The sequence below is a fragment of the Dipodomys merriami genome, unplaced genomic scaffold (genome assembly GCF_024711535.1).
Source record: "Dipodomys merriami isolate MVZ:Mamm:240054 unplaced genomic scaffold, mDipMer1.0.p SCAF_57, whole genome shotgun sequence".
NCBI classification, from domain to species: domain Eukaryota; kingdom Metazoa; phylum Chordata; class Mammalia; order Rodentia; family Heteromyidae; genus Dipodomys; species Dipodomys merriami.
Genome location: NW_027206146.1, coordinates 5,349,833 through 5,377,549, shown reverse-complemented (window position 1 = coordinate 5,377,549; position 27,717 = coordinate 5,349,833). Strand labels below are relative to the sequence as shown.

Here is a 27,717-nt window from a genome sequence, read left to right as displayed (position 1 = left end):
CTCATACCTTGTCTGTCTCCACTGGATAGCTAGATTCCTGCCATGCTACCTCTTCATTTCCCCAAGCTCACCTCTGGTACTGGAGTTCTGTCTCACTCTTGCTCAGCTGGTACTTTTCTTTTTTTTTGGGGGGGGGGTCCAGTCGTGGGGCCTGAACTCTGGGCCTGGGCGCTGTCCCTCAGCTCTTCAGCTCAAGGCTAGCACTCTACCACTTGAGCCACAGTGCCACTTCCGGCTTTTTGCTTATGTAGTGCTGAGGAATCGAACCCAGGGCCTCATGCATGCAAGGCAAGCACTCTACCACTGAACCACCTTCCCAGCCCCGCAGCTGGTACTTTTCCACTTGAGCCATGCCTCAAACCTGATTTGAATTCAGGTCCTGGACTTTTTTTTTTTTTTTTGGGGGGGGGGTCCGGTCATGGGGCCTGAACTCGGCCTGGGCGCTGTCCCTCAGCTCTTCAGCTCAAGGCTAGCACTTTACCACTTGAGCCACAGCGCCACTTCCAGCTTTTTTTTTTTTTTTTCTGCTTATGTGGTGCTGAGGAATCGAACCCAGGGCCTCAAGCATGCAAGGCAAGCACTCTACCACTGAGCCACCTTCCCAGCCCAAGGGCCTGGCTTTTTGTGCTTAAGGCTAGCACTCTACCACTTGAGCCACCGTTCCACTTCCCACTTTTTGGTAGTTCACTGGAGATAAGTCACAGACTTTCCTGATTGGACTGGCTTTGAATTTCCACCCTTAGATCTCAACCTCCTGAGTAACTGGGATTACAGGTGTGAACCACTGATGACGAGCCAACCTGGCTTTTTGTTATTTTGAAGATGAATCTCTCAGACTTTTCCTGCCCTGGGCTGGCTTTGAGCATCCGTTTTCCAGATCTGTCTCCCGAATAGCTGGGATTATAATTTAAGCCACTAGGGCTCCAACTCTCTTCACATACAGTATGATACATTTTTAGACTTACACTGCTTTGACCTAACAGACAACCTGTGTGCTTTTCCAAATGTTTTGTCTACAGTGCCTGTGAGCTCCATGACACCCAGCACAGGACTACTGTACATGCACGTGACATAATAAGTGTTGGTGATTAGTAATCACCAAGTAGTGCAAAAGAAGGGAGTTGGTGAGCTATGGTGGTTTATTGAATTACTCACAAGCCAGCTTCCCATCGAAACTGGATAAGCAGATAGCAAAAGCTTGGAGGGGGCAAAGTGGGTAGCGGAAATCCATAGTGAATGTGTCTGAGGCCACACGGCCAAACTGGAGCACCAGGTAGTCCGCTGAGGAGGAAATCAGAACTACGCATTAGCCAGACCCTATTCAAGGGCCCTAAGTAGCTGCCAGCCCCAGCTAGGAAAGACTTTAAGGGTTGTATAAACTACATTTCCCAAGAGGCTTTGCAACAGCAAGGTGCCTTGCAGCCTTGGAAAATGCTCAAGGGCTGATGGGAAATGTAGTTTTATATACTCAACTCCTTTTCCCCTCCCCAACCCCCGGTAGGCCCAGGTAAACGGGTGGGTTCCCAGGAGCTCACGGTCATTCGGAAGTATGATTTGGAAGTTCTTTATGGAAGCCTGAGTAACCCGACCATGAAAATCGAGCACGTAGGCACCATCATTTTCGTTCCACATAGGGGGTTTGTTTTGCAGCAGAATCAGCCCTTCGTTGTCCCCCTGTTGCACGCGACTCAGGAGAGTCTCTTGTTCCTGGAAAAGTTCAGTAGATGGCATAGCTTGCTAGCTGCCCCCGCCCCCTGTTTTTTCCAGATGCATGTTTTTTGTTTTTGTTTTGGCTGGTCGTGGGGCTTGAACTCTGGGCCTGGGCGCTATCCCTCAGCTCTTCAGCTCAAGGTGAGCACTCTACCGCTTGAGCCACAGCGCCACTTCTGGTTTTCAAGTGGTTTATTGGAGATAAGAGTCTCACAGAGTTTCCTGCCTGGGCTGGCTTTGAACCGTGATCCTCAGATCTCAGCTTCCTGAGTAGCTAGGATTATAGGTGTGAGCCACTGGTGCCCGGCCAGATACATCACTTTTTGGTCTCTAATCTTTACCTCCTGAAAACCAGAGTATACTAAAGTCCTGTAAGCTTTACTTGGCCTCCTCCCCTGGGAGTCTCCCCAACTCCTCTTCCTGCCTTGGCCCAGGAATCCCAGCTCCCCAGCCTTGAAGACTCACATTTTGTGGCTGGACCTTAATTCTCTGGTTCCGCCTGTCTATTCCTGGGAGGATTACTGCCATTTTCCGAGGCCCTCGGAATCCCAAGACGTTGGTCTCCTTGGAAGAATCATAATCGACATTTCCTGTCTCTTCCTACCATCTGGCCCCATATTCATTGTCTCCTTCCGCCCCCCCCCCCCAAGCCCTCAGTATCCCTCTACGATGGGGCTTACATAACACACAGCCCCCAGCTCCTCTCTAATCTGTGACATTGAGGGGATAAAATGCTTCCGGTCCGGATTCACTCCATTGTTAAAGATGGTGAACTTAGTACCCAAGACATTAGATCTGCAGGAGGGCAGTAGAGACAATGACAGTAGAAGTCACAGTGTAGTAGTTGTTACTCTAGCTGTACTTTAAGTGCTTTCTCTAAAAAATCAATCATATATGTATAAAGAATTGTTGTCTGTACCCATGGTCCCAGGCTTTCTCTTAGATGAGCCATGATAGTTTTGATTTCTTTTTCTTTTTCCAGTTCTGGGGCTTGAACTCAGGGCCTAGGCACTATCCCTCAGCTTCTCTGGCTTATGGCTAGCACTCTACCACTTGAGCCACAGTGCCAATTCTGGCTTTTTCTGTTTATGTGGCACTCAGAATCAAATCCAGGTCTTTATGCATGCAAGGCAAGCACTCTACCACTAAGCCACATGCCCAGTCCTGATAGTTTTGATTTCTATTTGGCCCCATTTTCCTTCCCTCTAGACACAAGAATAAACATAAAGCAGACCTTTTGTCCCACTGGAACTTAGAAATATCAGTCCCTAGCCTCTGAAGAAGTCACCTATCTTAAATCACAGCCAAAAGCTTTTACCTTTTCTCTTCCCCAATTTCTTTGATAAAGAACCAGCAGAACTACAAACCTATCATTTAATACAGCCTGCAGAACTACAAATCCCATCAGTCATTACAACCTACAGAACTACAAAACCCATCAATCATCTAGGACCATCAGAAGGAACCTGTGTTCTGTGGCCCCTTGGGAAATGTAGTCCATTTGTCACTTTTCTAGGTTTTCACCTGTGATTCATTATACATACTTTGGCTGTGCCTTACCTGACTTTGCCCACAAAGTTGACCCCATCTCGGGACATGTCAGTGGGGTCCATGGAGATGAGATAATTCGAAGTTTTACTCCTTTTCCTCTTTCTCCCAGCCAAGAGGAAGCGCTGTCATGGAAGGAACAGTTTGTGAAAATGAATTTCAGGTATTTGGCTAGAGCTGGAAGAGTCTAAGGACAAATGTCATGTCTTAGGACAGAGGAGATGGCAGAATGGCTTGAGTCACCAAATTTACTGGGTGATTGATCTATCTATCTATACATACATATATATATATATATATATATATATATATATATATATATATATTTTTTTTTTTTTTTTTTTTTTTTTTTTTTTTTTTTTTTTGGTCGTGGGGCCTGAACTCTGGGCATGAGTGCTGTCCCTCAGCTCTTCAACTCAAGGCTAGTGCTCTACCACTGAAGCCACAGCGCCTCTTCCAGCTTTTTCTGCTGGGTGATATTCTTACAGAAGGAAACTATCAGTTTGAGTCCTGAAGGGGAGGCTTTAAGTCCTAATGTTGCCCCCTTTCCTTCTGCCCATGGGTCCCAGAACTGGTCATGGCCCAGGCAGTGCCCTGCTGCAGAGAATGAAGAACCTTGCTTGGAACATTACAAGGGTCTCTGGTAGACATTTCATCCAAGCAAACTGGGTCTGATCCCAAGTAGGGAAAGAAGCCTCTCTAGGAGAGGGAGACTACCCAGAGAGAAGACTACCACACTGGAAGGGGATTACCCAGCTGGAGAAAGGCATGGCTTGCCCCAGGATTAGGGAGGATCTGACACCCAAGGCTCAAGGAGGGACTAATGCATCTCTAAAGAGACATGGTGGGGCTAGGCACCTATGGCTCACACCTGTAATCCTAGCTACTCAGGAGGCTGAGATCTGAAGATCCAGGTTCAAAGCCAGACCGGGCAGGAAAGTCTGTGAGACTCTTATCTCCAATAAACCACCAGAATACTGGAAGTGATACAGTGGCTCAAGTGGTAGAGCACTAGCCTTGAGCTGAAGGGCTGAGGGACAGCGCCCAGGTCCAGAGTTCAAGCCCCAAAACAAAAACAAACAAGACCAAAAACAAACAAGAGAGGGGAGAAGGGCTGGGAATGTGGCTCAGTCAGTGGTAGAGTGCTTGCCTTGCATGCATGAGGCCCTGGGTTTGATTCCTCAGCACCACATAAGCAGAAAAAAGTCGGAAGTGGCACTGTGGCTCAAGTGGTAGGGTGCTAGCATTGAGCCCAGAGTACAGCCTCCACAACAGACAAAAAAAAAAAAAAAAAAAAAAAAAAAACAAAGAGAGGGAAGGGGGGGGGAACAAGGCCTGATTTTTAAAGGTGGAGTCCAACCCTGGGAAGGACATAACTTGATTATGGGAAGGGAAGGCCTATGCCACTGGGCTGTATAAGTAAGACTCCTGGGATGGGACTGGGGCTTAGTGGTGGAGTGCTTGCCTAGCATACATGAAGCACTGGGTCGAACGCCAGAAATGGCGGGGTGGCTCAAATGCTACAGTGCTAACCTTGAGCTGAAGAAGCTCAGGGACAGTGCCTAGGCCCATGAGTTCAAGCCCTAGAACTGGGACAAAAACCTAAGTGTGGAAGTTGACAAGACCTAGATATAAGCCAAGCCAGGCCTGTATTTGTCAATTGGCTTGACTTTGTCCTCTGGGAGCCATACACCCCAAGGAGCTGCATCGCACCTTGCCGCCATCAGCCGCCTCCAGGTACACCTGGTAGGTGGGGTATAAGGTCTTGTCCATGCCATGCTTGTTGCGATGGATGAGACACTGCACGATGTGACCGACCATGGCCGGCCGAAGGACATATGCCATCATGTCCTCTCCCAGCTGAGGGCCAGGGGCACAGGGTGGCAGGTCTTTGGTGCTGCCCAGGTTGAAACCGTCCTTGCCATCCTCGACTTTGGGGGCGCTGGGCTCCTCTTTGTTGATGGTTTCTGGGAAGTTTGTCTCTGCAGGCTCAAATTCGTTCTCTTCCAGGTTTTCTCCCTAGTGCATAGGCCAAATCCAAAGTTGGAAGACTGTCAGGGACAGCTCTACCATCTGATTGGACATTTTCCCTTTTATTACCATGCCTTCTGCTTATTGGTCAAGTATCTCAATCAACCCACCCAGCTGAATCCTGACCAGACATCAGTTGATTGGCTTCTTCCCTGTAACCTGGGTTCTCTCCACCAACTGATTGGATACTCTGGTTTGAGAGCCTTATTCTACTAAAACCAATGTTTATCTAGATAATAAAACAGCCCAGTTCTACTCAAGTGAGATCGTTAATTACGTCTTACAACGGTCCATGTGTCTGCTGCCTTACTCTCACCAACCTCGCTGCCTTTCCATGGCTGCAGTTTTTTGTTTTGTTTTGTTTTAGAGAGGGTCTCACTGTGTAGCTGGTTCTGGCTTCTAACTCACAATCCTCCTGTCTCAGCCTCTCGAGTTCTGGGATTACAAGTGGGCACCCCCATATACCCAGCCATAGGCTGCGTCTTCATGGCCATACACTCATTCACATTTTGATAAATTACATACACACACACCACATGTTAGCAAAATGAGTCTCTTGCCATAGCTTAGTTCACTCCTTCCCTTCTCCACAGCTTAGCATATACCAGGTCCATGTAGTAAAGGCAGTAATTAATCAACTTCCAGCCCCCTTTACCTTGGGATGGTACTTCTCTGGGGCAGCTACCACTATAGAAGGCAACAAGAGCCCCTTAGAGTGACCTTCAGGTCTGGGCAGCTGCAGGGGCCCTTATCTACTACTTGAACAGCAGCCATAAGTCCTAGTCAGCCATGTGAAGCCCCTGGCACACATCCATACTGGGGTCTCTGCTTCCTAGCCCCTTGTAGCCCCTCCTAAACCCCCTAGGTTATATAGGTCACCCCAGACAATAGGCAGTGCTTCTTCTCACTTCTCCCTTGTGAGGAGGAGTCTTTGCCAGCCCCCTTTCCTGGCAATAAACCTTTCTTTGTTCTCTGTACCTGGATGTCTGCGTGGTTCTCTGGCAAAGTCTAAGCTTATTTAAGCTAAGACCACACACACACGCACACACACACACACACACACACACACACACACACACACACACACACACACACACACACACACACAGCCTCCATTACCCTATTACCATAGACTTGTGGATACTTTGGTCTATTAGGGTCAACACTGACAAAGGCTCTGATTAGGCAGCAGGATTTTAGCTGATGTCAGAGGTTAGCCTTTTGTTATTGCTTGGTGGTGGCTGTGTCTTCTCTCACCTGGCAGAATGACATGTCTCCTTGTCCTCCATCTGTATCCATTCCAAGGGCTGGTTTCAGACTGGGCACCTTGGATTCATCTCCAATATCCTGGGATTCACTCTCCTCTTCGCTGACTCCTAATGGATAGAAGCAGCCGGGGACAAAGTTCAGCAGAGCTAGTTAAGAATGGAACCCCTTTGGGGCTGGGAAGGTGGCTCAGTGATAGAGCGCTCGCCTTGCATGCCTGAGGCCCTGGGTTCGATTCCTCAGCACCACATAAGCAAAAAGAAAAATGCTGGAAGTGGCGTTGTGGCTCTAGTGGTAGAGTGCTAGCCTTGAGCTGAAGAGCTGAGGGACAGCGCCCAGGCCCAGGTTCAGGCCCCATGACTAGACCCCCCCCACCCAAAAAAAAGAATGGAACCCCTGGGGTTCTCAGCCCTTTTAGTGCTGGTCCTGGGCCTTGAACTCAGGGCCTGAGTCTTATATCTTGGAGCTTTGTTGCTCTAGGCTAGCACTCTGCCACTTGAGCCCACAGCTGCACTTCTGGTCTTCTGGAGGCTAACTGGAAATAAGAGTCTCAGAGGCGGGGCTGGGAAGGTGGCTCAGTGGTAGAGCGCTTGCCTTGCATGCATGAGGCCCTGGGTTCGATTCCTCAGCACCACATAAGCAAAAAGGAAAAAAAAAAGCAGGAAGTGGCGCTGTGGCTCAAGTGGTAGAGCGCTAGCCCTGAGCTGAAGAGCTGAGGGACAGTGCCCAGGCCCAGAGTTCAGGCCCCACAACCGGACCCCAAGAGTCTCAGAGGCTGTCCTGCCTGGGTTGGCTTTGAACTGTGATCCTTAGATTTCAGTCTCCTGAGTGGTTAAGATGACAGTGTGCCCAGCTATGAGCCCCCTACTAGTGACTCTCATTTATTGCCTCGTCTGTCCCCCCAATGAACAGGGGAATCCTCAGTCCTCTCTTTTGTCCCAGAGAAAACAACAAAGACTATGTGGTGGTGATGTATTTGGGGGTTCCAGTTAGTGTGTTCTTGTCATTGAAATTATTGCCTTGGTAATTAGAATAAAAGAAATGAAGTGTTGGGCTGGGAAGGTGGCTCAGTGGTAGAGTGCTTGCCTTGCATGCATAAGGCCCTGGGTTCGATTCCTCAGCACCACATATGCAAAAAGAAAAAATCCAGAAGTGGTGCTGTGGCTCAAGTGGTAGAGCGCTAGCCTTGAGCTGAAGAGCTGAGGGACAGTGCCCAGGCCCAGAGTTCAGGCCCCACAACCGGACCCAAAAAAATATAAATAAATAAAAATAAATAAATAAAAAAAAAGAAAAAGAAATGAAGTGTTTTGAATGTTTTTTTCTTTTTTTCCTTCTGCTTATGTGGTGCTGAAGAATCGAATCCAGGGCCTCATGCATGCAAGGCAAGCACTCTACCTCTGGGCTACCTTCCCAGCCCTGTCTTTTTTTTTTTTTATTTTAGTCAATCATGGGGCTTGAACTCAGGGCCTGCACATTTCTGTTTCCCAGTGGTTAATTAGAGATAAGAGTCTCATGGACTTTCCTGCCCAGGCTGGCTTCAAACCTTGATCCTTAGACTGCAGCCTCCTGAGTAGCTAGGATTACAGGCATGAGACACCAGCAGCAGACTTGGATGTTTTTTCTTTGTTGGGTATGGTACTTAGGTTTGAAATTAGGACTTCACACTTGCTGGGCTGGCACTCAACCACTTGAGCCACTTTTCCCAGCCCCCAAACAAAGTTTTGGTAGTGTTCTAACATGGATGGTTGATCAGAAGCTAGGCGTTGTTCTACTATAATCCCTGTGGGAAAGGTAAGGCAATTAAGTTTGAGGCCAACTTGAACTAGAAGGAGACCCTATCTCAAAAACAAACCACTATGAACAAACACGCTAAAATAGGCATATTAACACCTGCCTGGAGTCCCAGTTGCTCCAGAGTCTAAGATGAGAGGATCACTCGAGCCAAGAAATTCGAGATCATCCTGGTCAACATAGTGAGAACCTGTCTCAAAAACAAAGTAATTCAAAAAGAGAGCTTGCTAAGTGAAAGAAACCAGACACAAAGACCACATATTTTATTATTCTATTTACATTAAACAGACACAATGTTCAAATCTAAAGAGGGGTTACTTAGGGGGGTAAAAGAGGGTGACTGCTTCAAGATTTCTTTTTTTCAGGGCAAGTGTGAGCATGTGCACTTGTGCGAGCACATCCTTGGCCTTGAACTTTTTTATTTTTGTGCCGGTCCTGGGCCTTGAACTTAGGGCCTGGTCTCTGTCCCTGAGCCTCTCTATGCTCAAGACTAGAGCTCTACCAATTGAGCCACAGCACCACTTCTGGCTTTTTTCTGTGTATGTGGTACTGAGGAATCCAACTCAGGGCTTCATGCTAGGCAAGCACTCTACCACTAAGCCACATTCCCAGCCTTGGCCTTGAACTCTTGTCTGTTTCCTTTTTATTTTTTATTTTTTGTTGGTCGTGGGGCTTGAACTCTGGGCCTAGGCGCCATCCTTCAGCTCCTCAGCTCAAGGCAAGGACTCTACCACTTGAGGCACAGCACCACTTTCGGTTTTCTGAGTGGTTTATTGGAGATAAGAGTCTCATGGATTTTCCTGCCCTAGCTGGCTTTGAACCATGATTCTCAGATCTCAGCCCCCTGAGTAGCTAGGATTACAGGCGTGAGCCACCAGTGCCCAGCCTAGCTTATTCCTTCAAGTCTGGCACTCTCACAGAAAAAGTGAGTGCCCAAGCCCTGAGTTCAAACCCCAGGACTGGCAAAAAGAACAAAAACCCTTTGCGGCTGGTTCAAAGCCAGCCTGGGCAGGAAAGTCCACGAGACTCTTACCTCCAATGAACCACTCAAAAACCAGAAGTGGCACTATGGTTCAAAATAGTAGAGCAGTAGCCTTTAGCAAAAGAGCTCAGGGACAGCTCCAGGCTCTGAGTTCAAGCCCCACAACTGAAAAAAAATAATAATAATAAAAAAAAGGTCTATGGACTCTCCTGCCTGGGCTGGCTTCAAACCTCAATTCTCAGATCTCAGCCTCCTGAGTAGCTAGGATTACAGGTGTGAGCTACCAGTGCTTGACCTCAACTCTGAATATTCTAATTCTAACTTGACAGAGGTGAACTGTTTTGTTTATAAAGCAAACCAGGGGGTCAATTTGCCATATGGCGCGTGCGCGCGCACACACACACACACACACACACACACACAAACACACACACACACACCCCTCTCCCTCATGAGTGTGCGAATATTACCACGTCGTTGGCGGGCTAGCCAGCCCCTTCGGCGAGTTCTGGGTGGTTGCTTATAAGGCAGGGGGAACACAGGAATGTCCTCCACGTAGACTTCCTCCAGCTCGGAATCTGTACTGTCTGGGAGCCAGAACATGGAGGAATGGAAAGAGGCCTTTGGAGTGCCCCTGGGGAAAGAAAGACTGGAGACTGGAATTACTGGGAGAGGTGGGGATTCAGGATCTAAACTCCTTGGTGTTAGAGAGGAAGAGCTGGGATCCTCAACTCCTGAGTCCTCTGGAGAGCAAGGATCTGGGGCTCTGCCTCCTGGGTTCAAAAGGCCCAGGATCTCGAGGTTACCTGTATGTGTCTGGGATGCCAGAAGGCCACCATCTCCGCTGCAATCTCCACCACCACTCACGGTGCCAGGGGCACGGTGGGCACCAGAGGCCAGATGCGCCTCTGGCACGCTCTCCTGAAGAAAAGGGTTTCCAAAACCTGGGAGATGGTGTGGCAAAACCCATTAAAATGATCTCCAGGTTGGAGCACCACTCCCTCCCCCTTCACCGCAGCCCAAAGAACTCTATCCTAATGCTCAAATCGGCACAGTTTGGCTGCTACCCTGCTGAGAATCCCCTGTCTGCAGGACCCTGAGATCTCATGCCAGGGCTAGGAATGGAGCTCAGCAGAAGAGCATGCTTAAGGCCCCGGGTTCACTCCCCAGCACTGCATATAATCCCAGGGCGGGTTCTTGTGGTCGGTCACTCTAGGACTTCATCTCTTAAATTACTAAAGGTGGAAATCTTGTTACCTAACTGCCAGGGGGACTAGCCTGCTTACTTTCAGGGCTCTCAAGGCTCTCCCAGGCTCCGCCCTCTTGCCCGTGGAGCCCAATCACCAGATGCCTTTGCCCTTGTTACAAACCATGTCCCCCCCCATGCCCTGGGAGTCTACACATCTCACATGCCTGGCTTTTTTTTTTTTTTTTTTTTTTTGGCCAATCCTGGGGCTTGAACTCAGGGCCTGGGCGCTGTCCCTGAGCTAGTGCTATGCCACTTGAGCCACAGCGCCACGTCAGGCTTTTTCTGAATAGTTTATTGGAGATAAGAGTCTCTAGGCCTTTTGTGCCCGGGCTGGCTCCTCAGATCTCAGCCTCCAGAGTAGCTAGCATTACAGGCTGAGCCACTTGCCCTCACAGTTTGTAGTAGTAGTTGTTGTTTTTGTCAGTGCTGCCTGGGGCTTGAACTCAGGGCCTGGGCGCTGTCCCTGTGCCTCTCTGTGCTCAAGGCTAGTACTCTACCACTTAAGTCACAGAGCCACTTCTGGCTTTTTCTGTGTATGTGGTAACTGAGGAATTGAACTCAGGGCTTTATGCACTCTACCACTAAGCCACATTCCCAGTCCTGTTTTTTGGTTTTGTTTTTAATCTTTTCTCTTTTTTTTGTACTGGGGACGGAACCCAGGAGGCTGCACTTGCTAGACAAGCGCTTTGCCGCAGACAGCTCTCAGTCCTTGTCTCAGACCCTGCCCCATCCTCTATGGACTCCATCAGGCCCCACCCCCTTCCACTCCGCTAGGCCCCGCCCCATCATTTACAAGACCCCGCCCAGGCTCCACCAGACCCCGCCCCTACCCCATAAGACCCCGCCCTCGTCCCGCCAGGCCCCACCCCCCTCGACTCCAGTAGGTCCCGCCCCCGGCTGGTCCAAATCCCCCAGGCTGGGAGATTTTCCACACCGCTGTCACCCTGGAAACGCTCCTCCCATCGCCGCAGCCGCGGGTGCCGCAGCAAAGAATCAGGATTGGCCTGAACCATGAGAGGTTCCTGGCGCTTCCGTCGTCGCTTCTTCTCAAATAGAAGCCGCTGTAGGAGCAGGAAAGGGAGTGTGTGGGGGCCAGGAACCGGAGGGGAAGACAGGGGTGAAGTGGGAGAGTCCGTGAGGCCCTTTTTCACCGAGTCCCCGCTGGTGCTTAGGCCCTCGTGTCCTTCTCCTGCCTCAGACCCATGAGCCCTAGAGCCCAGCCACCTGCTCCCCCAGAAACTAAGGTCCTACCCAGTTCTAAGGATTCCCCATTCATTAAAATTTTGAGGGTCTCATCATGAGGATTTCTCCTTAATAGCTCAAATTCCTGTTGGTCATCTCTGCGTTTGAGAACTTGAAGTCCAGAGAGAAGAAACAACAGCACTGGAGACCCTGCGCCAGTCCTGGGGATGGGTTTTCTGGGTAGGTTTGAAAGATATGAAAGGATCGGGAAGGCAAGATTCCTGGGCATGGTACCTACCTGCTGTTCTAGCTTCTGTAGCCTCATGGCAGCGATCTCATCGCCCAAGGTCCTGGGACAAAGACAGGCCGGTAGTGACAGCAAGAAGGACATCTTGCTAGCCCAAGAGCTTTCTCCTCCCCTCCTGTCTCTGCCCAACTTGGTTTCTTAGACCAAGTGAGGTCACAGAGGGGAAGAACCCTCTCTGGTTTTGATGTCACTGCCCCAACACTGGCCATTCTAGAATCTAAGTAGAGGTCGGTGGGGCAGTGGTTCATGCCTGTAGTTTCAAACACAGAGATTGGAGATTAGGAAAATTAAGATTGGGGGCCAGGCTGGACAAAAATTGATCAAGGCCTCATCTTAATAAACATGCCCAGCATGGTAGGGTGTGTACCAGTCATCCCAATAGAGTGGGAGGCATAAGTAGGAGGATCAAATTCTAAGGTTGGCTGTGAGCAAAACGCCATGACTGTACCTGAAAAAAAAAATACCTAAAGCAAAAAGGGATGGAAATAGAGCTCAAGTGGTAGAAACTGTCTAGCAAGCAGGAGACCTTGAATTCAAACCTCAGTACTGACAAAAGAAAAAAGGAATCCAAGTAGAGATCACAGGTCCTTGTCTGACAGCCAGTCACCAATCAAACACCCCTCCCTGTAGGGTCCAGAAGTTGGGGTCCCCCAGCATTTTCCTGCAAAGCTGAAGTTGCTGAGCCTATAAGCGTTCATGATATCAATGCTAAGTGTAGCCAGGCCCTGGTGGCTCACACCTGTAATCCTAGCTATTCGGGAGGCTGAGAACTGAGGATCGTGTTTCACAACCAACCTTGGCAGGAAAGTCTGTGAGGACTCATCTCCAATTAACCACTAAAATCCCATAAGTGGAGGTGTGGTTTAAATGGTAGAGCAGGCCCTGAGTTCAAGCTCCAAGACCAGCACACACACACACACACACACACACACACACACACACACACACACACACACACAGAGCTAAGGGGTCATAACACCATCAAGTTTTAAGTTCTCCCAATCCTCCCCCCTGCCACTGCCCATTTGACTTTCCCACTCACTCTTTCTTCAATGCGTCATTCTCCTGAGACATTCTGGAAAACCAAGAGAGTAGTCAGGATCCAGACCTAATGTCCCCATTACAGCTGCCCTCCAACACCGAATCCCAAATATTCATTGTTCCCCTGCACCAAAGCAGCCCAAACACTCTGCCCACTTTCTGGATTTTATCACTAGTAGTAAGGCCAGAAATGTCCACCCTAACCAAGTCCCTGTATCTCTCCTGCATCCATACTGAAACTCAGGGCTCTTGGCTCCAAACCCCAGACCCCCTCCCCGCATCCTCCTGCCTGGGATCCTGGAGATGCCCTTCCCTCCCCTTGAAGGGTTACTAATGCTCAACCCTCTGTGGCCAAACTCTAAACATACCTGACCCTCTCTTCTGGACCTGAGGACCAAATCTCTGGGTCTGAAAAGTAGGCTGGAAAAGATAAGGGCTGGGAGAGAAGTGGGAGTCCCACTAGGGGCTTGCCCTAGTCCAGGCCCTACTGGCCTTTCAAGATTCCTCTTCCAGCAAACAATGCTGGCCACCAAGGCGAGGTGGCCTGGCAACAGCTTCCCAGGGGTTCCAAATTGGAATTGGAAATGCCTGTGGATGTTTCTTAAAGGGACCCACAAGAGGGCAGCTGGGTATTTGTGACTATCTACATTTTTATTTATTTATTTATTTTTGTCAGTCTGGGGCTTGAACTCTGGGCTTGGGTGCTGTTCCTGCACTCTTCAGCTCAAGGCGAGCGCTCTACCATTTGAGCCACAGCGCCACTTCTGGTTTTCTAATGGTTTATTGCAGATAAGAGTCTCATGGAGTTTCCTGCCTGGGCTGGCTTTTTTTTTTTTTTTTAATCTCCTACATGCTTTATTGGACTTCAAAGGGTCTTATGAAATAACACGGAAAAACCCAAGTGAGGGTGTCCAGTGGGCACAAGGCAGTCTGCAGCCTGGCACGCTCCTAAGACCAGTCCCAGTTGTACCCACAATAGGGTTCAGCATGGCAGAGTGGGGCAGAGGAAAAATACCTTTACAGCCATAGCAAAAATAGGTAAAGGAGAGAGTTGTCTAGAAGATGAGAAGGGTAGAGGGAAGTGGTCATACAGCAGCTTTCATATATACCATCTTCCTTCACCACCTCTTTTCCAAACCAGTTGTGTCCTTTTTGAGCCTCTGGCCCAGACTACGTGTACACGAAAATCAGCGGAATCTGACAAGGGGAGTACACTGTGCAGGCACTTGGGAAATTCAGGAGATTTCCTTTTGTTCACGTTTAAGCTTGTATCTTTTGGTTCAAATACAACAACATTCTTGCCAAACGACTCCAGGGTTTCACAAGAGCCCTGAGTCATGACTGGTGGCTCACACAGCCAGGGGAGCCAATTGTCCTGAGCCTGGGCTGGTTTTGAACCATGATCCTCAGATCTCAGCCTCCTGGGTAGCTAGGATTACAGGCCTGAGTCACCAGTGCCCAACTACATTTTGGGAGGGGGAGGGGGGGTTAGGAGGTGGGTCCTGAACTATGGCCTGGGTGCTGTCCCTTAGCTCTTCAGCTTAAGGCTAGCCTTCTACCACTTCAGCCACAGCACCACTTCCAGCTTTTTCTGCTTATGTGATATTGAGGAATAGAACCCAGGGCCTCATGCATGCAAGGTAAGCACTCTACCACTGAGCCACCTTGCCACCCCACCCCCTTTTTTTTGTCAGTTGTGGGGCTTGAACTCTAGGCCTGGGCGCTATCTCTCAACTCTTCATCAAAGCTAGCCCTCATCCACTTGAGCCACAGTGCCACTTCTGGTTTTCTGGTGGTTAATTGAAGATAAGAGTCTTACAGACTTTCCAGCCTGGGATGACTTCAAACTGCAATCCTCAGATCTCAGCCTCTTGAGTAGTTAGGATTACAAGCATGAGCCACCGGCGCCTGGTGCTGTCTACATTTCGCTTAGAAGAAATTTATAAGGAATCACCCTTGTACAGTTAAGATATGCTAATAAAAAGATTTGAATTTAAAAAAGAAAGATGTGGCTGGGAATGTGGCTTGCCTTGCATGCATGAAGCTCTGGGTTCAATTCCTCAGTACCACATACACAGAAAAAGTCAAAAGTGGTGCTGTGGCTCAAATGGTAGAGCACTAGCCTTGAGCACTGAGAGTGCCCAAGGCAAGAGCCCAGGACAGGCAAAAAAGAAAAAGAAAAAAAAAGAAAAGAAAAGAAAAAGAAGGCTAGGTGACAGTGGCTCACACAACAATCCTACTTACTCAAGGAGGTTGAAATCTGAGATCACCGTTCAAAGCCAGCCCTGGCAGGAAAGTCCATGAGGGTCTTATCTCCAATTAACCACCAAAAAGCCAGAAGTGGAAGTGGTAGGACACTAGCCCTGGGGAGGGGGGGGGAGAAGGCAAATAAATAAAAATCTCAAGGACAACACTCAGGCCCTGAGTTCAAGCCAGACAGGCACAAAACAAAAAAAAAAGAGACACACAGACACACAGACACACAGACACACACACACACACACACACACACACACACACACACACACACACACACGATGGGCAATGTCTATTGGGCAATTAGTCACTTTAAGGTTTAGTTGCACGAAAATGAATGGGAAAACTACATCTCCCAGAGGGCAAAGGGGCCAAGAGGTTGGGGTGGAACGGGGGAAGTTTGCTGTTTTAGAGTTAGGGTGTGTTTTTTTAAAATTTTCGCCCCCCTTCCCCTATCTGCAGGGACCATGCTCTGTTTTGGCCTATGACACAGGAAATACTGCAATGAGGCGTGATCTCTGAGAAAGGAGGCGGGAGGGATGGAGGAAGAAGGGAACAGAGGCCTGGGAAAACAGGCAAGCGCCTATTTGTAACGCGCGCAGCCGCTGGCCCGTCCCGCGGAGCCCGGCGCCATCGTGGACCAATCAGGCTCTCGGGGCGTGGTCTGTCCGGGAAGTAGGCGTGGCCTGGGAGGGAACTCACCAGAAACTGGCCCGGAGATCCTTGCCCGGGAAAACGCCCACTGCGGTGCTGGGGGGGGAAAGGTGAGGGGCTCAGGGTCCCAGGCTTGGGGTGCTTGGTGTGTGTGGGTGGAGGGGAGGGGGTTGTATGGAGAGCTGAGAAGTGGGGGTACACTCTTGGGGAGGGGGCGGTCAGGACTTTGTGGGCATGGGGAAAGAGGAGGTTGGGGGCCTGGATTGTTGGGTCCGGGCCAGGACAGGGCAGGCGGGGGGGTCCGCGTTCCGGAGCCTCAGCAGAGACCCGAGATGGCTGGCCAGGAAGAAGCCAGGACCGTGAATCCGGGGGCCGGGGTACCTGTCAGGGCAAGGGAAGGCTAAAAAGGCCTGCAATTCTGGGTCCCAGGTAACGAAATGCCTTGGGGTTTTAGCCCTGATCAGTGGGGATGGCCCTGGGAACCCCAGATTTGTAGCTTCCAGGGGGACAGAGACTTGGCACCAACAACCATCATCCACCTCCCTGACTGCCCTAGGCCACGCCGCCATGCCTGGCTCCGGGCCCCACCGAGCCCTCTTCCTGTTGCTGCTGCTGCCGGCTGCACTGGCCGTTCCCCTGGAGCGTGGGGCGCCCAGGAAGGAGGAGAACCCCGCCACCGAGAGCCCGGTGAGTAGCCCTGGGCAGGTGTTCGCATGGTGTCTCCTGGGTAGGCCCTTCCATGGACTCCCTGCCTGGCGATCGTGACTTGTCCTTTACCTGACACTCTTTGGCAGTACCAGGGAATGGGACTTCGTATCAAACGGTGGTGGCGGAGAGGATGTCTCTGCTTCTAAGATATGGAAAATCGAGTCAGATTTTAAGTGGGAAGGTTTGCATTACTCTCCCAGGAAAACTTCTCTGTTCTTTTCACATTGCTCTTGATCCGGTGTTGGTGATGCATGCCTGTTAATCCTAGTTACTTGGTAGGTGGGAAATCTAAGGATCTGAGTTCAAGACCAGCCTGAGTAAAAAATGATTGAGCCAGGTGCAGGTAGCTCACACTATCAAGGAAGCATAGCTAGAAGGATTTCTGTCAAAGGCCAGCCCAGGGCCAAAAAAAAAAAAAAGGATCTACCCTGAAAAATAAAGCAAACTGGGCCTAACTCAAGTGGTAGAATACCTAGCACGCATGAGACCTTGAGTTCAATCCCCAACACATAAACATAAAAAGATGAGGTAGCTCAGGCTGGTAATCCTAGTTACTCAGAAGGCTGAGATCTGAGGATCATGGTTCAAAGCTAGAAAGCTAGACTGGCCAGGAAAGTCCGTGAGATATTTTTTTTTTGGGGGGGGGGGTAGTGGGGCCTGAACTCTGGGCCTGGTGCTGTCTGTCACTCAGCTCTTCAGCTCAAGGCTAGTGCTCTACCACTGAAGCAAAGCGCCACTTCTGGCTTTTTCTGCTTATGTGGTGCTGAGGAATTGAACCCAGGGCCTCATGCATGCAAGCAAGCACTTTAGCACTGAGCCACCTTCCCAGCCCAAGTATTTTCTTTCTTTCTTTCTTTTTTTGTTGGTTGTGGGGCTTGAACTCTGGGCCTGGGCGCTGTCCCTCAGCTCTTCAGCTCAAGGCTAGCATTCTTCCACTTGAGCCACAGCGCCACTTCCGGCTTTTTCTGTTTATGTGGTGCTGAGGAATCGAACCCAGGACCTCAATCATGTGAGGCAAGCAATCTACCACTGAGCCACATTCCCAGCCAGGAAAGATCTTTTTTTTTTTCTTTTTCTGGGTCCGGTTGTGGGGCTTGAACTCTGGGCCTGGGTGCTGTCCCTCAGCTCTTCAGCTCAAGGCTAGCGCTCTACCACTTGAGCCACAGAGCCACTTCCAGCTTTTTTCTTTTTGCTTATGTGGTGCTGAGGAATTGAACCCAGAGACTCATGCATGCAAGGCAAGCGCTCTACCACTGAGCCACCTTCCCAGCCCAGGAAGGATCTTTTAAGCCACAGTAGAAATTGTTCCTTCTTCTCTCTCTCTGTCTCAGCACAGGGATGGAACTCAGAGCCTTATACTTGCTGGGATCATGCTCCAAGCCTGAAAATGCATTTTTTCATTACAAAGCTAATAAAATGAACAGAAACTTACCAACCTCACTAATGTGGAGTAGAGCATAGCTCAGTGGTAGAACTTGTGTAGTATGCTAGAGGCCCTGGCTTCCATCCCCATCATCATCATCATCATCATCATCATTATCATCATCATCATAAGTAACAGCAATTACACATACAGGAGGATTTGCATGCATTAAATGCAAACATGATGCTGCTTTCTACAGGAGACTTGAACACTGTGGTGTCTCTAGGGTAACTAGGAGCAGTCCCCTGTGCATGGCAAGTGACAGTGTATCTATTATCCATTTTACAGACAGGAAGACTGAGGTCCAGGACTAAGACAGGAGGATCTTGGTGATATTGCTTGCTTGACCCCTGTAGGGCTCTGTGGATACTTGTTGGAAATTGAATGGGTGGACAGAAGATGATGTGTTTTACTGCTTCCCAATCAGCTGTGGGGTTGGGCCAGGTGCACATCCATATGATATTTTTTTCTTGGTCGTACTAAAATTTGAACTCAGGACCTTGTGTTTGCTAGACAGGTGCTCTACTAATTGAATAAGGCCTGCTCAGGGGGAGGGAGTGCTCCCCTCCCCAGTCATGTGTGTGTGTGTGTGTGTGTGTGTGTGTGTGTGTGGTGTGTGTGTTTGTGTGTGTGTGGTGTGTGTGGTGCTTTTGCCCTGGGAATCAAACCCAGGGTCTTTGGATGGGAGGCTACAATACTTCCTAGCTCTGTCCCTAGTCCTTGTGGCTGTTGTTATTATTATTGTACAAAGTTTGAACTCACCGTCTTAACTCTCAAGGTAAGCATTCTACTGCTTGAACCACACCTTGCAGCAGCTCTTAATTTGTGTTGTTTTGTTTTATTTATTTATTTTGGTTGGTCGTGGGGCTTGAACTCTGGGCCTGGGCACTGTCCCTCAGCTCTTCAGCTCAAGGTGAGCGCTCTACCACTTAAGCCACAGCACCACTTCCTGCTTTTTCTGCTTATGTGGTGCTAAGGAATGGAACCCAGGGCCTCATGAATGCAAGGCAAGCACTCTACTACTGAACCACCTTCCCAGCCCTATTTTATTTTATTTATTTGGTCAGTTGTGGGGCTTGAACTCTGGACCTGGGCGCTGTCCCTACGCTCTTCAGCTCAAGGCAAGCGCTCTACCGCTTGAGCCACAGCACCACTTCCTGCCCAGGCTGGCTTTGAACTGCGATCCTCAGATCTCAGCCTCCTAAGTAGCTAGGATTACAGGCGTAAGCCACCAGCGCCTGGCTCTTATTTATTTATTTATTATCTCAGTCTCACTGTGTAGCTGGCATAGAACTGGTGTAGCCAGGCTATATTCTACAACCTGAAATCCTCCTGCCTCAACTTCCAGAGTGCTGGGATTACAGGCCTGCCCACCATGCCTAGTGCCTCTGTATGATTTTCACAGACAAAAAAAAAAATGGGGGGCTGGGAAGGTGGCTCAGTGGTAGAGCGCTTGCCTTGCATGCCTGAGGCCCTGAGTTCGATTCCTCAGCAACACGTAAGCAAAAAGAAAAAAGCCAGAAGTGGCGCTGTGGCTCAAGTGGTAGAGTGCTAGCCTTGAGCTGAAGAGCTGAGGGACAACACCCAGGCCCAGAGTTCAGGGCCCACGACCGGACCCAAAAAAAAAAAAAAAAAAATGGGAACTGTGGCAGAGGCCCACGTGACTCTCCTGGGCTTACACACCAGGTGGGGTTGGAACCTGGGTCCGCTGGCTTGGTCTCTTTGTCCTGTTGAAGCAGGCCTGTGGGACATGAGGCTCTGGGTGGTGCCAGGATCTGGCCACAGGAGGGTGAGGCAGAGCTGCTATATTGACCCTTGACCCTCAGGACACGGGCCTGTACTACCACCGCTACCTCCAAGAGGTCATCAACGTGCTGGAGACGGATGGGCACTTCCGGGAGAAGCTGCAGGCAGCCAATGCTGAGGACATCAAGGTAAGGCTGCAATGCAGAGTCAGGGTGCCAGCACTGCCAGGCTGTGAACTCTAAAGTGAGAATCAGGGAGGTGGGAGGGCGGGCGGGGAACCCAGGTTATCCAGTTAATCATGGAGGCAGATGGACAGGCCTGAGAGAAAATGACAGAAGACTAGGAAGGGCAGAGACTACCTAATATCCTCTCCCTCCAGGCGCCCCCCCCTTCCTACTCCCTCTCTCCCAGCCTGATCACTGTTCCCTCATCCTCCTGGCAGAGTGGTAAGCTGAGCCGAGAGCTGGACTTTGTCAGCCACCATGTCCGCACCAAGCTGGACGAACTGAAGCGACAGGAGGTGTCCCGGCTGCGCATGCTGCTGAAGGCCAAGATGGACGCAGAGCAGGAGCCCAGTGAGCCTGGGCAGGGGAAGCCTGGAGTCTGGGCTTCTGGGTGGTTTGTGGAATCCCACTATCCCCTGGGAAGGTCCTGCCACAGAGTTCTACTGCTTTGTGGATGGAGGTGTGCATTGTCTGTTCCTTTTGGCTACCGTGAGTCATCTTTTTTCATCAGTCTGAGCTATGGTGTGAGATCCCATCTCAAAAGAGTCAAAGCCAGGTGCAGTGACTCATGCCTGTAACCCTAACTGCTCAGCAGCCTGAGATCGGAGGATCACAGTTTGAAGCCAGCCTGGGCAGGAAAGTCCAAGAGACTTTTTTTTTTTTTGGGGGGGGGGTGAGGGGTCCGGTTGTGGGGCCTGAACTCTGGGCCTGGGCGCTGTCCCTCAGCTCTTCAGCTCAAGGCTAGCGCTCTACCACTTGAGCCACAGCGCCACTTAAGGCTTTTTTTCTTTTTGCTTATGTGGTGCTGAGGAATCAAACCCAGGTCCTCATGCACGCAAGGCAAGCGCTCTACCACTGAGCCACCTTCCCAGCCCTGTCCATGAGACTTTCTAATCTCCAATAAACTAGTCAGAAAAAGCCAGAAGTGGCAATATGGCTCAAGTGGTAGAGTGCTAGCCTTGAGCAAAAGCAGCTCAAGGACAGCGCCCAGGCCCTGAGTTCAAGCCCCAGGAGGGACCTGCACAAAAAAGAAAACATAAAGCCAAACCCCAACCCGTCTTGCTTGCTTTCTTTTTCAAGTAGAGTGTCAGCTTTTACTCTAGCTGGCCCAGATCATGATTCTGTAATTTCTGTTTCCCTTCAGTAGCTAAGATGACTGCCATATACTATCACACCTAGCTTTTTGTTGGTTGAGATGAATCTCATGGGCTTATCACTCAAGCTGGTTTAAAACTCCCATCCTTCTCCAGATTGTAGCTTATGAAATAGCTTGGATTATAGGTATTAGCCACCATTGCCCACCTCATTGTTATTATTATTACTATTATTATTATTATTATTATTTTGCCAGTCCTGGAGCTTGTACTCGGACCTGGGCACTGTCCCTGAGTCTCTCTGTGCTCAAGGCTAGCGCTCTACCACTTGAGCCACAGCGTCACTGGCTTTTTCTATATATGTGGTACTGAGGAATAGACCCCAGGGCTTCATGCATGCTAGGCGAGCACTCTACCACTAAACCACATTCCCAGCCCCTTATTGTTATTATTTCAAACATCAGACTCACTGGTGGAAGACTGGGACTCTAAAAGAAGGAAAGAAAGAATGCCCCATGCATAGTTTGATTTGACCCTCCCCTCATCCAGATGTGCAGTTGGATCACTTGAATCTCCTGAAGCAGTTTGAACACCTGGACCCCCAGAACCAACACACGTTTGAGGCCCGCGACCTGGAGCTGCTGATCCAGACGGTAAGGAGGGGGTCCCAACTGTAGGGGACCCAGGACTCTTTATTTTTTTTGGGGGGGTCCAGTTGTGGGGCCTGTTCTGTGGGCCTGGGCGCTGTCCCTCAGCTCTTCAGCTCAAGGCTAGTGTTCTACCACTTGGGCCACAGCATCACTTCTGGCTTTTTTCTTTTTGCTTATGTGGTGCTGAGGAATCGAACCCAGGGCCTCATGCATGCAAGGCAAGCGCTCTACCACTGAGCCACCTTCCCAGCCTGACCCAGGACTCTTGACAGAGGGTGGAAGAAGAGCCAAGTTTTACATGGAAACCTCTTGCCTTTTGTGGGCAAAGCTGGCAGAGGGCAGGTTTTTCCAAAAGTCCTTCCAGGTCTGGGAAGGTGGCTTAGTGGTAGAGCGCTTGCCTTGCATGCATGAGGCCTTGGGTTCAATTCCTCAGCACCTCATAAGCAGAAAAAAAAAGGCCGGAAGTGGCGCTGTGGCTCAAGTGGTAGAGCGCTCGCCTTGAGCTAAAAAGCTGAGGGATAGTGCCCAGGCCCAGAGTTCAGGCCCCACAACCGGACCAAAAAAAAACTAAAAACAAAAACAAAAGTCCTTCCAGACCTGGGGTCCGTCAGCCTATACCTAGAACCATAGCTACTAGGTAGTTATGATTGGGTATGGCAGCTCAAGGCCAGTCCAGACAGAAAAGCTGATGAGACCCCCTTCTCAACTCCTACCTGGACATAATGGCATACACCTGCCATTCTCCCTCAGTAAGAAACACAAATAGCCCAGGTCACAATCCAGGAAAATGCCCAGGAAGGAAATGAGAACCTATCTGAAAATAACCAGTATAGCTGGGTGCCAGAGACTCACCTCTGTAATCCTAGCTACTCAGGAGGCTGAGATCTGAGAATCTTAAGACATCATCTTAACTAGCCTTTCCATAGGCAACCAGGGACCTCGCACAGTATGATGCTGCCCACCACGAGGAGTTCAAACGCTATGAGATGCTCAAAGAGCACGAGAGGCGCCGTTACTTGGAGTCACTGGGAGAAGAGCAGAGGAAGGAGGCTGAGAGGAAGTTGGAAGAGCAGCAGCGCCGGCACAGGGAGCACCCCAAAGTTAATGTGCCTGTGAGGATCCCCATTTGTCCAACTCCCAAAGTGCCAGACTGAAGTAGTTGAAGAATTACAATTCCCAGCAGCCTCTTAGGCAGTAATTCCTTGATACTAAAAAATATGTCTGCCCCAGTAGCTGATGGGAATTGTAGTTTTCTGGTTTCTTGCTTGACAAGTGTGAAGTTTCTTGGATGGAGGCAAAGGGTTAATCCCAAGGCACACAGATATCTTGCTCATGAGCTCCTGTCTCTCCATAGGGCAGCCAAGCCCAGTTAAAGGAGGTCTGGGAAGAGCTGGATGGATTGGATCCCAACAGATTTAACCCCAAGACATTCTTCATATTGCATGGTAAGATGGGATGGGTGTCCCAGACCTGGACAGAACTTGGAAGCTCTGATCATTATGCAGCCCAAATGTCAACAGGAATCACCTTATCCTCACCATAAAATACCTAAACCTATTTCCCCTGCGCAGTCTTCTTGGTAGGCTTAGGATCCATTGCAAGTTGGGTACAATTGAAAAATAACCATTAGGTCTGGGAAGGTAGCTCAGTGGTAGAGTGCTTGCCTTGCATGCATGAAGCCCTGGGTTCGATTCCTCAGTACCACATACACAGAAAAAGCCAGAAATGGTGGTGTGGCTCAAGTGGTAGAGTGCTAGCCTTAAGCAAAAGAAGCCCAGGGACAGTAGTCTGGCCCTGAGTTCAAACCCCAGGACTTCATATAAAAAATTAAATAAAAATAACTTGCTTTTGCAAGATCAAGGTTCTGGCTACCAGGACACAAACAAGGTGGGTACTTTCTTAGGGTATTTACTCACTTAGAAGTAAGCAGAGGGCCAGGCGCCAGTGGCTCACACCTGTAAGCCTAGCTACTCAGGAGGCTGAGATCTGAGGGTTGCAGTTCAAAACCAGCACGGGAAGGAAAGTCCATCAGACTTTTTTTTTTTGGGGGGGAAGGGTCCAGTCATGGGGCCTGAACTCTGGGCCTGCGCACTGTCCCTCAGCTCTTCAGCTCAAGGCTAGTGCTCTACCATTTGAGCCACAGCACCACTTCCGGCTTTTTTCTTTTTGCTTATGTGGTGCTGAGGAATCAAATCCAGGGCCTCATGCACGCAAGGCAAGTGCTCTACCACTGAGCCACCTTCCCAGCCCTCCATCAGACTCTTATCTCCAGTTAGCCACAAGAAAACTAGAAGTGGCACTATGGCTCAAGTGGTAGAACGCTTGCTTTGAGCTGAAGTGCTGAGAGACAGCGCCCAGGCCCAGAGTTCAAGCCCTATGACTGACAAGAGAAAAAAAAAGTAAGTAGAGGTAGGGGAGAGCTTCTGAGACAAGGGGGTCTAGAGCACTGCAACTATGCCAGTTCCCCAAGCAAGTGGAGTTGGCACTGGCCTGGTTATCTGGGAGGCAGAGGTCCCAATACCCCTGTATCCTAGGAAGATCCTGGTGATCCAGGTACCAGGCACAGAGATAGTCCCACATGACAGTCCACTTCATCTGCCGCTCTTCTCAGCACCCTGGTTGCTAGGGAACGGTCCATCCTGGCAATGGCTGAGCATTTAGTTGATGTAGGCCTCAAACCTTAGCCTTACCTGTCTACTGATATAGACCCTTCCCCCCAATACACACACACACACACACACAAAGGCTTAAAATTCCTTCACCAGCTGATCCCTTGGGGTTGGGACTCACACAATCTTCAGAGATAGCTTGTGGTTTCCCCTTGTTTCAGATATCAACAGTGATGGTATCCTGGATGAGCAGGAGCTGGAGGCCCTCTTCACCAAGGAGGTGAGTATCTTAGAAGCCATGGGAACAGGGCACTCTCAAATCAGCTACCTGTACCCTCAGGGATTCAACCGGTCCCCTTCAGTAACCCCTAAGTGAAGGTTCAGCACAAACTACAATTCCCAGAAGCTCCTGGGGCAGAAAGCAAATGATAGTGGCTGCAAGCCCCAAGGCCTGCTGGGAGTTGAAGTCCAGTGTGTTTTTTCAGACCTAAGTAAGGCTACTATCCTGGATCTCTCACTCCTTTCCCACTTCTCTCTTGATCCTGCAGCTGGAAAAGGTGTATGACCCTAAGAATGAGGAAGATGACATGCGGGAGATGGAGGAGGAGCGGCTGCGCATGCGGGAGCACGTGATGAAGAATGTAAGAAGTGAACTGGGCATGGGAAGGGCCCTGGCCTCTGCTCTGTCTCTTACCCTCATCTGGCTCTCCAGGTGGACACAAACCAGGACCGTCTTGTGACTCTGGAGGAGTTCCTTGCATCCACACAGAGGAAGGAGTTTGGGGACACCGGGGAGGGTTGGGAGGTAAGGACATGAGCAATCCCCAGGCCGCAGTCTCTATCTTCCAGTTATTCCTGGCTTTCAGGGTCCTTTTCTATCTGTTCTCTTTCTGACTCTGGTTCCCACTCTCTCTGAGTGTCTATTCCCCTTCCCTTCTACTTGAGTCTCTATCTCCTTCTTTCTGGGTCTGATCTGTCCTATATAGGTCTCTCTGTCTGTCTCTATCCCTGAGCTTCTGTCCTATTACTGATTCTCTGACCCGCCCCCCCCCTCATTGGTTGTGGGGCTTGAACTCTGGGCTTGGGCACTGCCCCTGAGCTCTTCACCTCAAGGTGAGTGCTCTACCACTTGAGCCACAGCGCCACTTCCGGTTTTCTGGTAGTTGATTGGTGATACAAGTCTCCTGGACTTTCATGCTCAGGCTGGCTTTAAGCCGTAATCCTCAGATCTCAGCCTTCTGAGTAACTAGGATTATAGGCATGAGCCACCAGTGCCCAGCTCCCCTTTCTCTCTGGGGGTCTCTGGCCCCCCTCCCTCATTTCTTTTTTTTTGGGGGGGTCTGCTCGTGGGGCCTGAACCCTGGGCCTGGGCGCTGTCCCTCAGCTCTTCAGCTCAAGGCTAGCGCTCTACCACTTGAGCCACAGCGCCACTTCCGGCTTTTTTTTCTTTTTGCTTATGTGGTGCTGGGTAATTGAACCCAGGGCCTCAGGCATGCAAGGCAGGCGCTCTACCACTGAGCCACCTTCCCAGCCCCCCCCCTCATTTCTGTCCCCCTTTCTCTGAGTCTCTTTCTCCTCCCTCTCTCAGTTCTCTTCTCTCTCCCTTTTTTCCATTCACTTCTCTGGATCTTTGTCCCCTTTTCGCTGTCTCTATTTCCTGTCTGGGTCTATTTCCTCCTAGCCCTGTGTCAGCTCACTGTCCTTAAGCCCTCTTTAAGCCCTCTTAGCCTCCAGCACAGGGGGAAGTGGGAAGCATGGCTACCCATGATGTCCCAACTGATTGCCATGTTCCTGGGCCCTGCAGACAGTGGAGATGCACCCAGCTTATACAGAGGAGGAGCTGAGGCGGTTTGAAGAGGAGCTGGCTGCCCGCGAGGCAGAACTGAATGCTAAGGCCCAGCGCCTCAGCTTGGAGACCGAGGCCCTCGGGCGATCCCAGGACCGCCTGGAGGCCCAGAGGAGAGAGCTGCAGCAGGTGACCAACCAGGGAAGCGGAGGTCCATCCCTGCATCTCTGAGGACCTTTGCTCTTGTCCACATGCGTGTCTAAATTAGTCTCTGGTAGATCTTCTGGTGGTTGGCGCCATCTTGAGTAAGGGCAGGGGTTTTTCCTTGGATCACAGCAGCCATGTTTGATGAGGGCAGTACGTGGTGATGGAAGGACTCAGTGAGGGCATTTTGGTTCTATAACCTCTTGCCACCTCTCATGCAGGCTGTCTTACATATGGAACAGAGGAAGCAGCAGCAGCAGCAGCAGGAAGGTCATAACGCTCCACCCGCCAACCCTGAGGGACAGCTCAAGTTCCACTCCGACACAGGTGCTGATCCTGGGCCCAGGGAGAAAGGCTAGGTTCCTTCCTCCTCCTTTCGAGGGAGGAGATATGGGGGTCTGGACTCCTGGGTTTGAAGGAGACCAGATGGTTCCTCCATCATTTCCAGATGATGTTCCTGTCCCAGCTCCGGCCGGTGACCAGAAGGGTGTAGAGGCTGCAGAACAGAAGGTTCCAGAGCAGTCCCCGGAGCTGCCCCAGCTGGATTCCCAGCATCCATGATCCTTTGGAGCTGAGGGGCCATGAGTTCCCACTGACAACAGCCGATGGCACATCACAAGGCTTCTCTGTGGACCAGCCCGGGGAGGGGACCCGAGGCATTTCAGGCATCGCTGCTTAGGCCCAGTGTCTGTCTTTATCTGCTAGCAGCTTTTATATCTTCAAGTCTGCGGTCCCTTCTTTCTGTCCCTCTCCAAGGGACCTGCCTCTTCTTGTGTCCAGTCAGGGATTTGCTGTACCAGATGGGATTCAGGACCCTTCTCCCCCCACACACCCGTAAACCCCAGGGAGCATGAACTATAGGTCTGTCCTTCCCTGCTGGTTGGCACTCAGCTTCCCAGCCTGGGGGCTCATCCTGTACCAGTCACAGGCTGCTGGGCCCGGTTCCTGGAGCCTTATGGTCCCTCCAGGCCTCCTCTGTGGGCCCAGAGAAGTCTCTATCTTGTGCAGAGGGATGCTAAGAGACACTACGCAACCTCAGCAGAACCACAATGCTGCTTTCCAAGGCCATACTCTCCCTGGGACCTTCACTTCCAGTTACCTCAGCTTCAGCCTCCTCCCTGACTTCCTGGCCCTGTTTGGCCCTGTCCCAGGTTCGGCTCCTAGGCTAGGAGTCAGGTCTGTCCACCTTTCTGTCTGCCTCTCCTTGCTGTTAGCTGCTATGTTCTATTCCATCCAAATACACAATTCAGAACAAA

General features: G+C 50.3%; 2 protein-coding genes across 3 annotated transcripts; one reads left to right on the top strand and one right to left on the bottom strand.

Annotated features, from left to right (window-relative positions):
- Window positions 1-1,130: 1,130 nt before the first annotated feature.
- Window positions 1,131-13,606, bottom strand: Tulp2 (TUB like protein 2). Of its 2 annotated transcripts, XM_070001019.1 has the most exons (14): window positions 13,476-13,606; window positions 13,109-13,141; window positions 12,058-12,109; window positions 11,512-11,638; window positions 10,135-10,272; window positions 9,799-9,915; window positions 8,450-8,536; window positions 6,547-6,665; window positions 4,972-5,277; window positions 3,271-3,383; window positions 2,391-2,505; window positions 2,176-2,274; window positions 1,536-1,707; window positions 1,131-1,281 (listed from the first exon to the last, which is right to left on the bottom strand). In XM_070001019.1, the coding sequence occupies exons 2-14, from the start codon at window positions 13,138-13,140 to the stop codon at window positions 1,148-1,150; spliced, it is 1,611 nt and encodes a 536-aa protein (XP_069857120.1). In that variant the 5' UTR covers window position 13,141; window positions 13,476-13,606; the 3' UTR covers window positions 1,131-1,147. The 2 variants fall into 2 exon arrangements, with proteins under 2 accessions (XP_069857120.1, XP_069857119.1); XM_070001018.1 differs by lacking the exons at window positions 13,109-13,141; window positions 13,476-13,606 and having other exon boundaries at window positions 12,058-12,205.
- A 2,414-nt stretch (window positions 13,607-16,020) lies between these two features.
- On the top strand, window positions 16,021-27,717 carry Nucb1 (nucleobindin 1). The gene is made up of 13 exons (XM_070001017.1): window positions 16,021-16,127; window positions 16,574-16,704; window positions 19,975-20,082; window positions 20,337-20,469; window positions 21,762-21,865; window positions 22,789-22,974; window positions 23,217-23,307; window positions 24,693-24,751; window positions 25,020-25,112; window positions 25,184-25,276; window positions 26,276-26,446; window positions 26,683-26,788; window positions 26,910-27,717. The coding sequence occupies exons 2-13, from the start codon at window positions 16,585-16,587 to the stop codon at window positions 27,020-27,022; spliced, it is 1,377 nt and encodes a 458-aa protein (XP_069857118.1). The 5' UTR covers window positions 16,021-16,127; window positions 16,574-16,584; the 3' UTR covers window positions 27,023-27,717.

Bases quoted from the DNA above. Each gene is read 5' to 3' on its own strand.
- Tulp2 (XM_070001018.1), bottom strand. From the start codon at position 12,150: ATGTCCTTCTTGCTGTCACTACCGGCCTGTCTTTGTCCCAGGACCTTG. The intron at 5,278-6,546 runs GTGAGAGAAGAC...CCTATGCACTAG, and splicing joins GAGACATGTCATTCTGCCAG to GGAGAAAACCTGGAAGAGAA. The intron at 2,506-3,270 runs GTAAGGCACAGC...GCCCTCCTGCAG, and splicing joins AACTTTGTGGGCAAAGTCAG to ATCTAATGTCTTGGGTACTA.
- Nucb1 (XM_070001017.1), top strand. From the start codon at position 16,585: ATGCCTGGCTCCGGGCCCCACCGAGCCCTCTTCCTGTTGCTGCTGCTG. The intron at 16,705-19,974 runs GTGAGTAGCCCT...CTTGACCCTCAG, and splicing joins ACCCCGCCACCGAGAGCCCG to GACACGGGCCTGTACTACCA. The intron at 24,752-25,019 runs GTGAGTATCTTA...TTGATCCTGCAG, and splicing joins AGGCCCTCTTCACCAAGGAG to CTGGAAAAGGTGTATGACCC.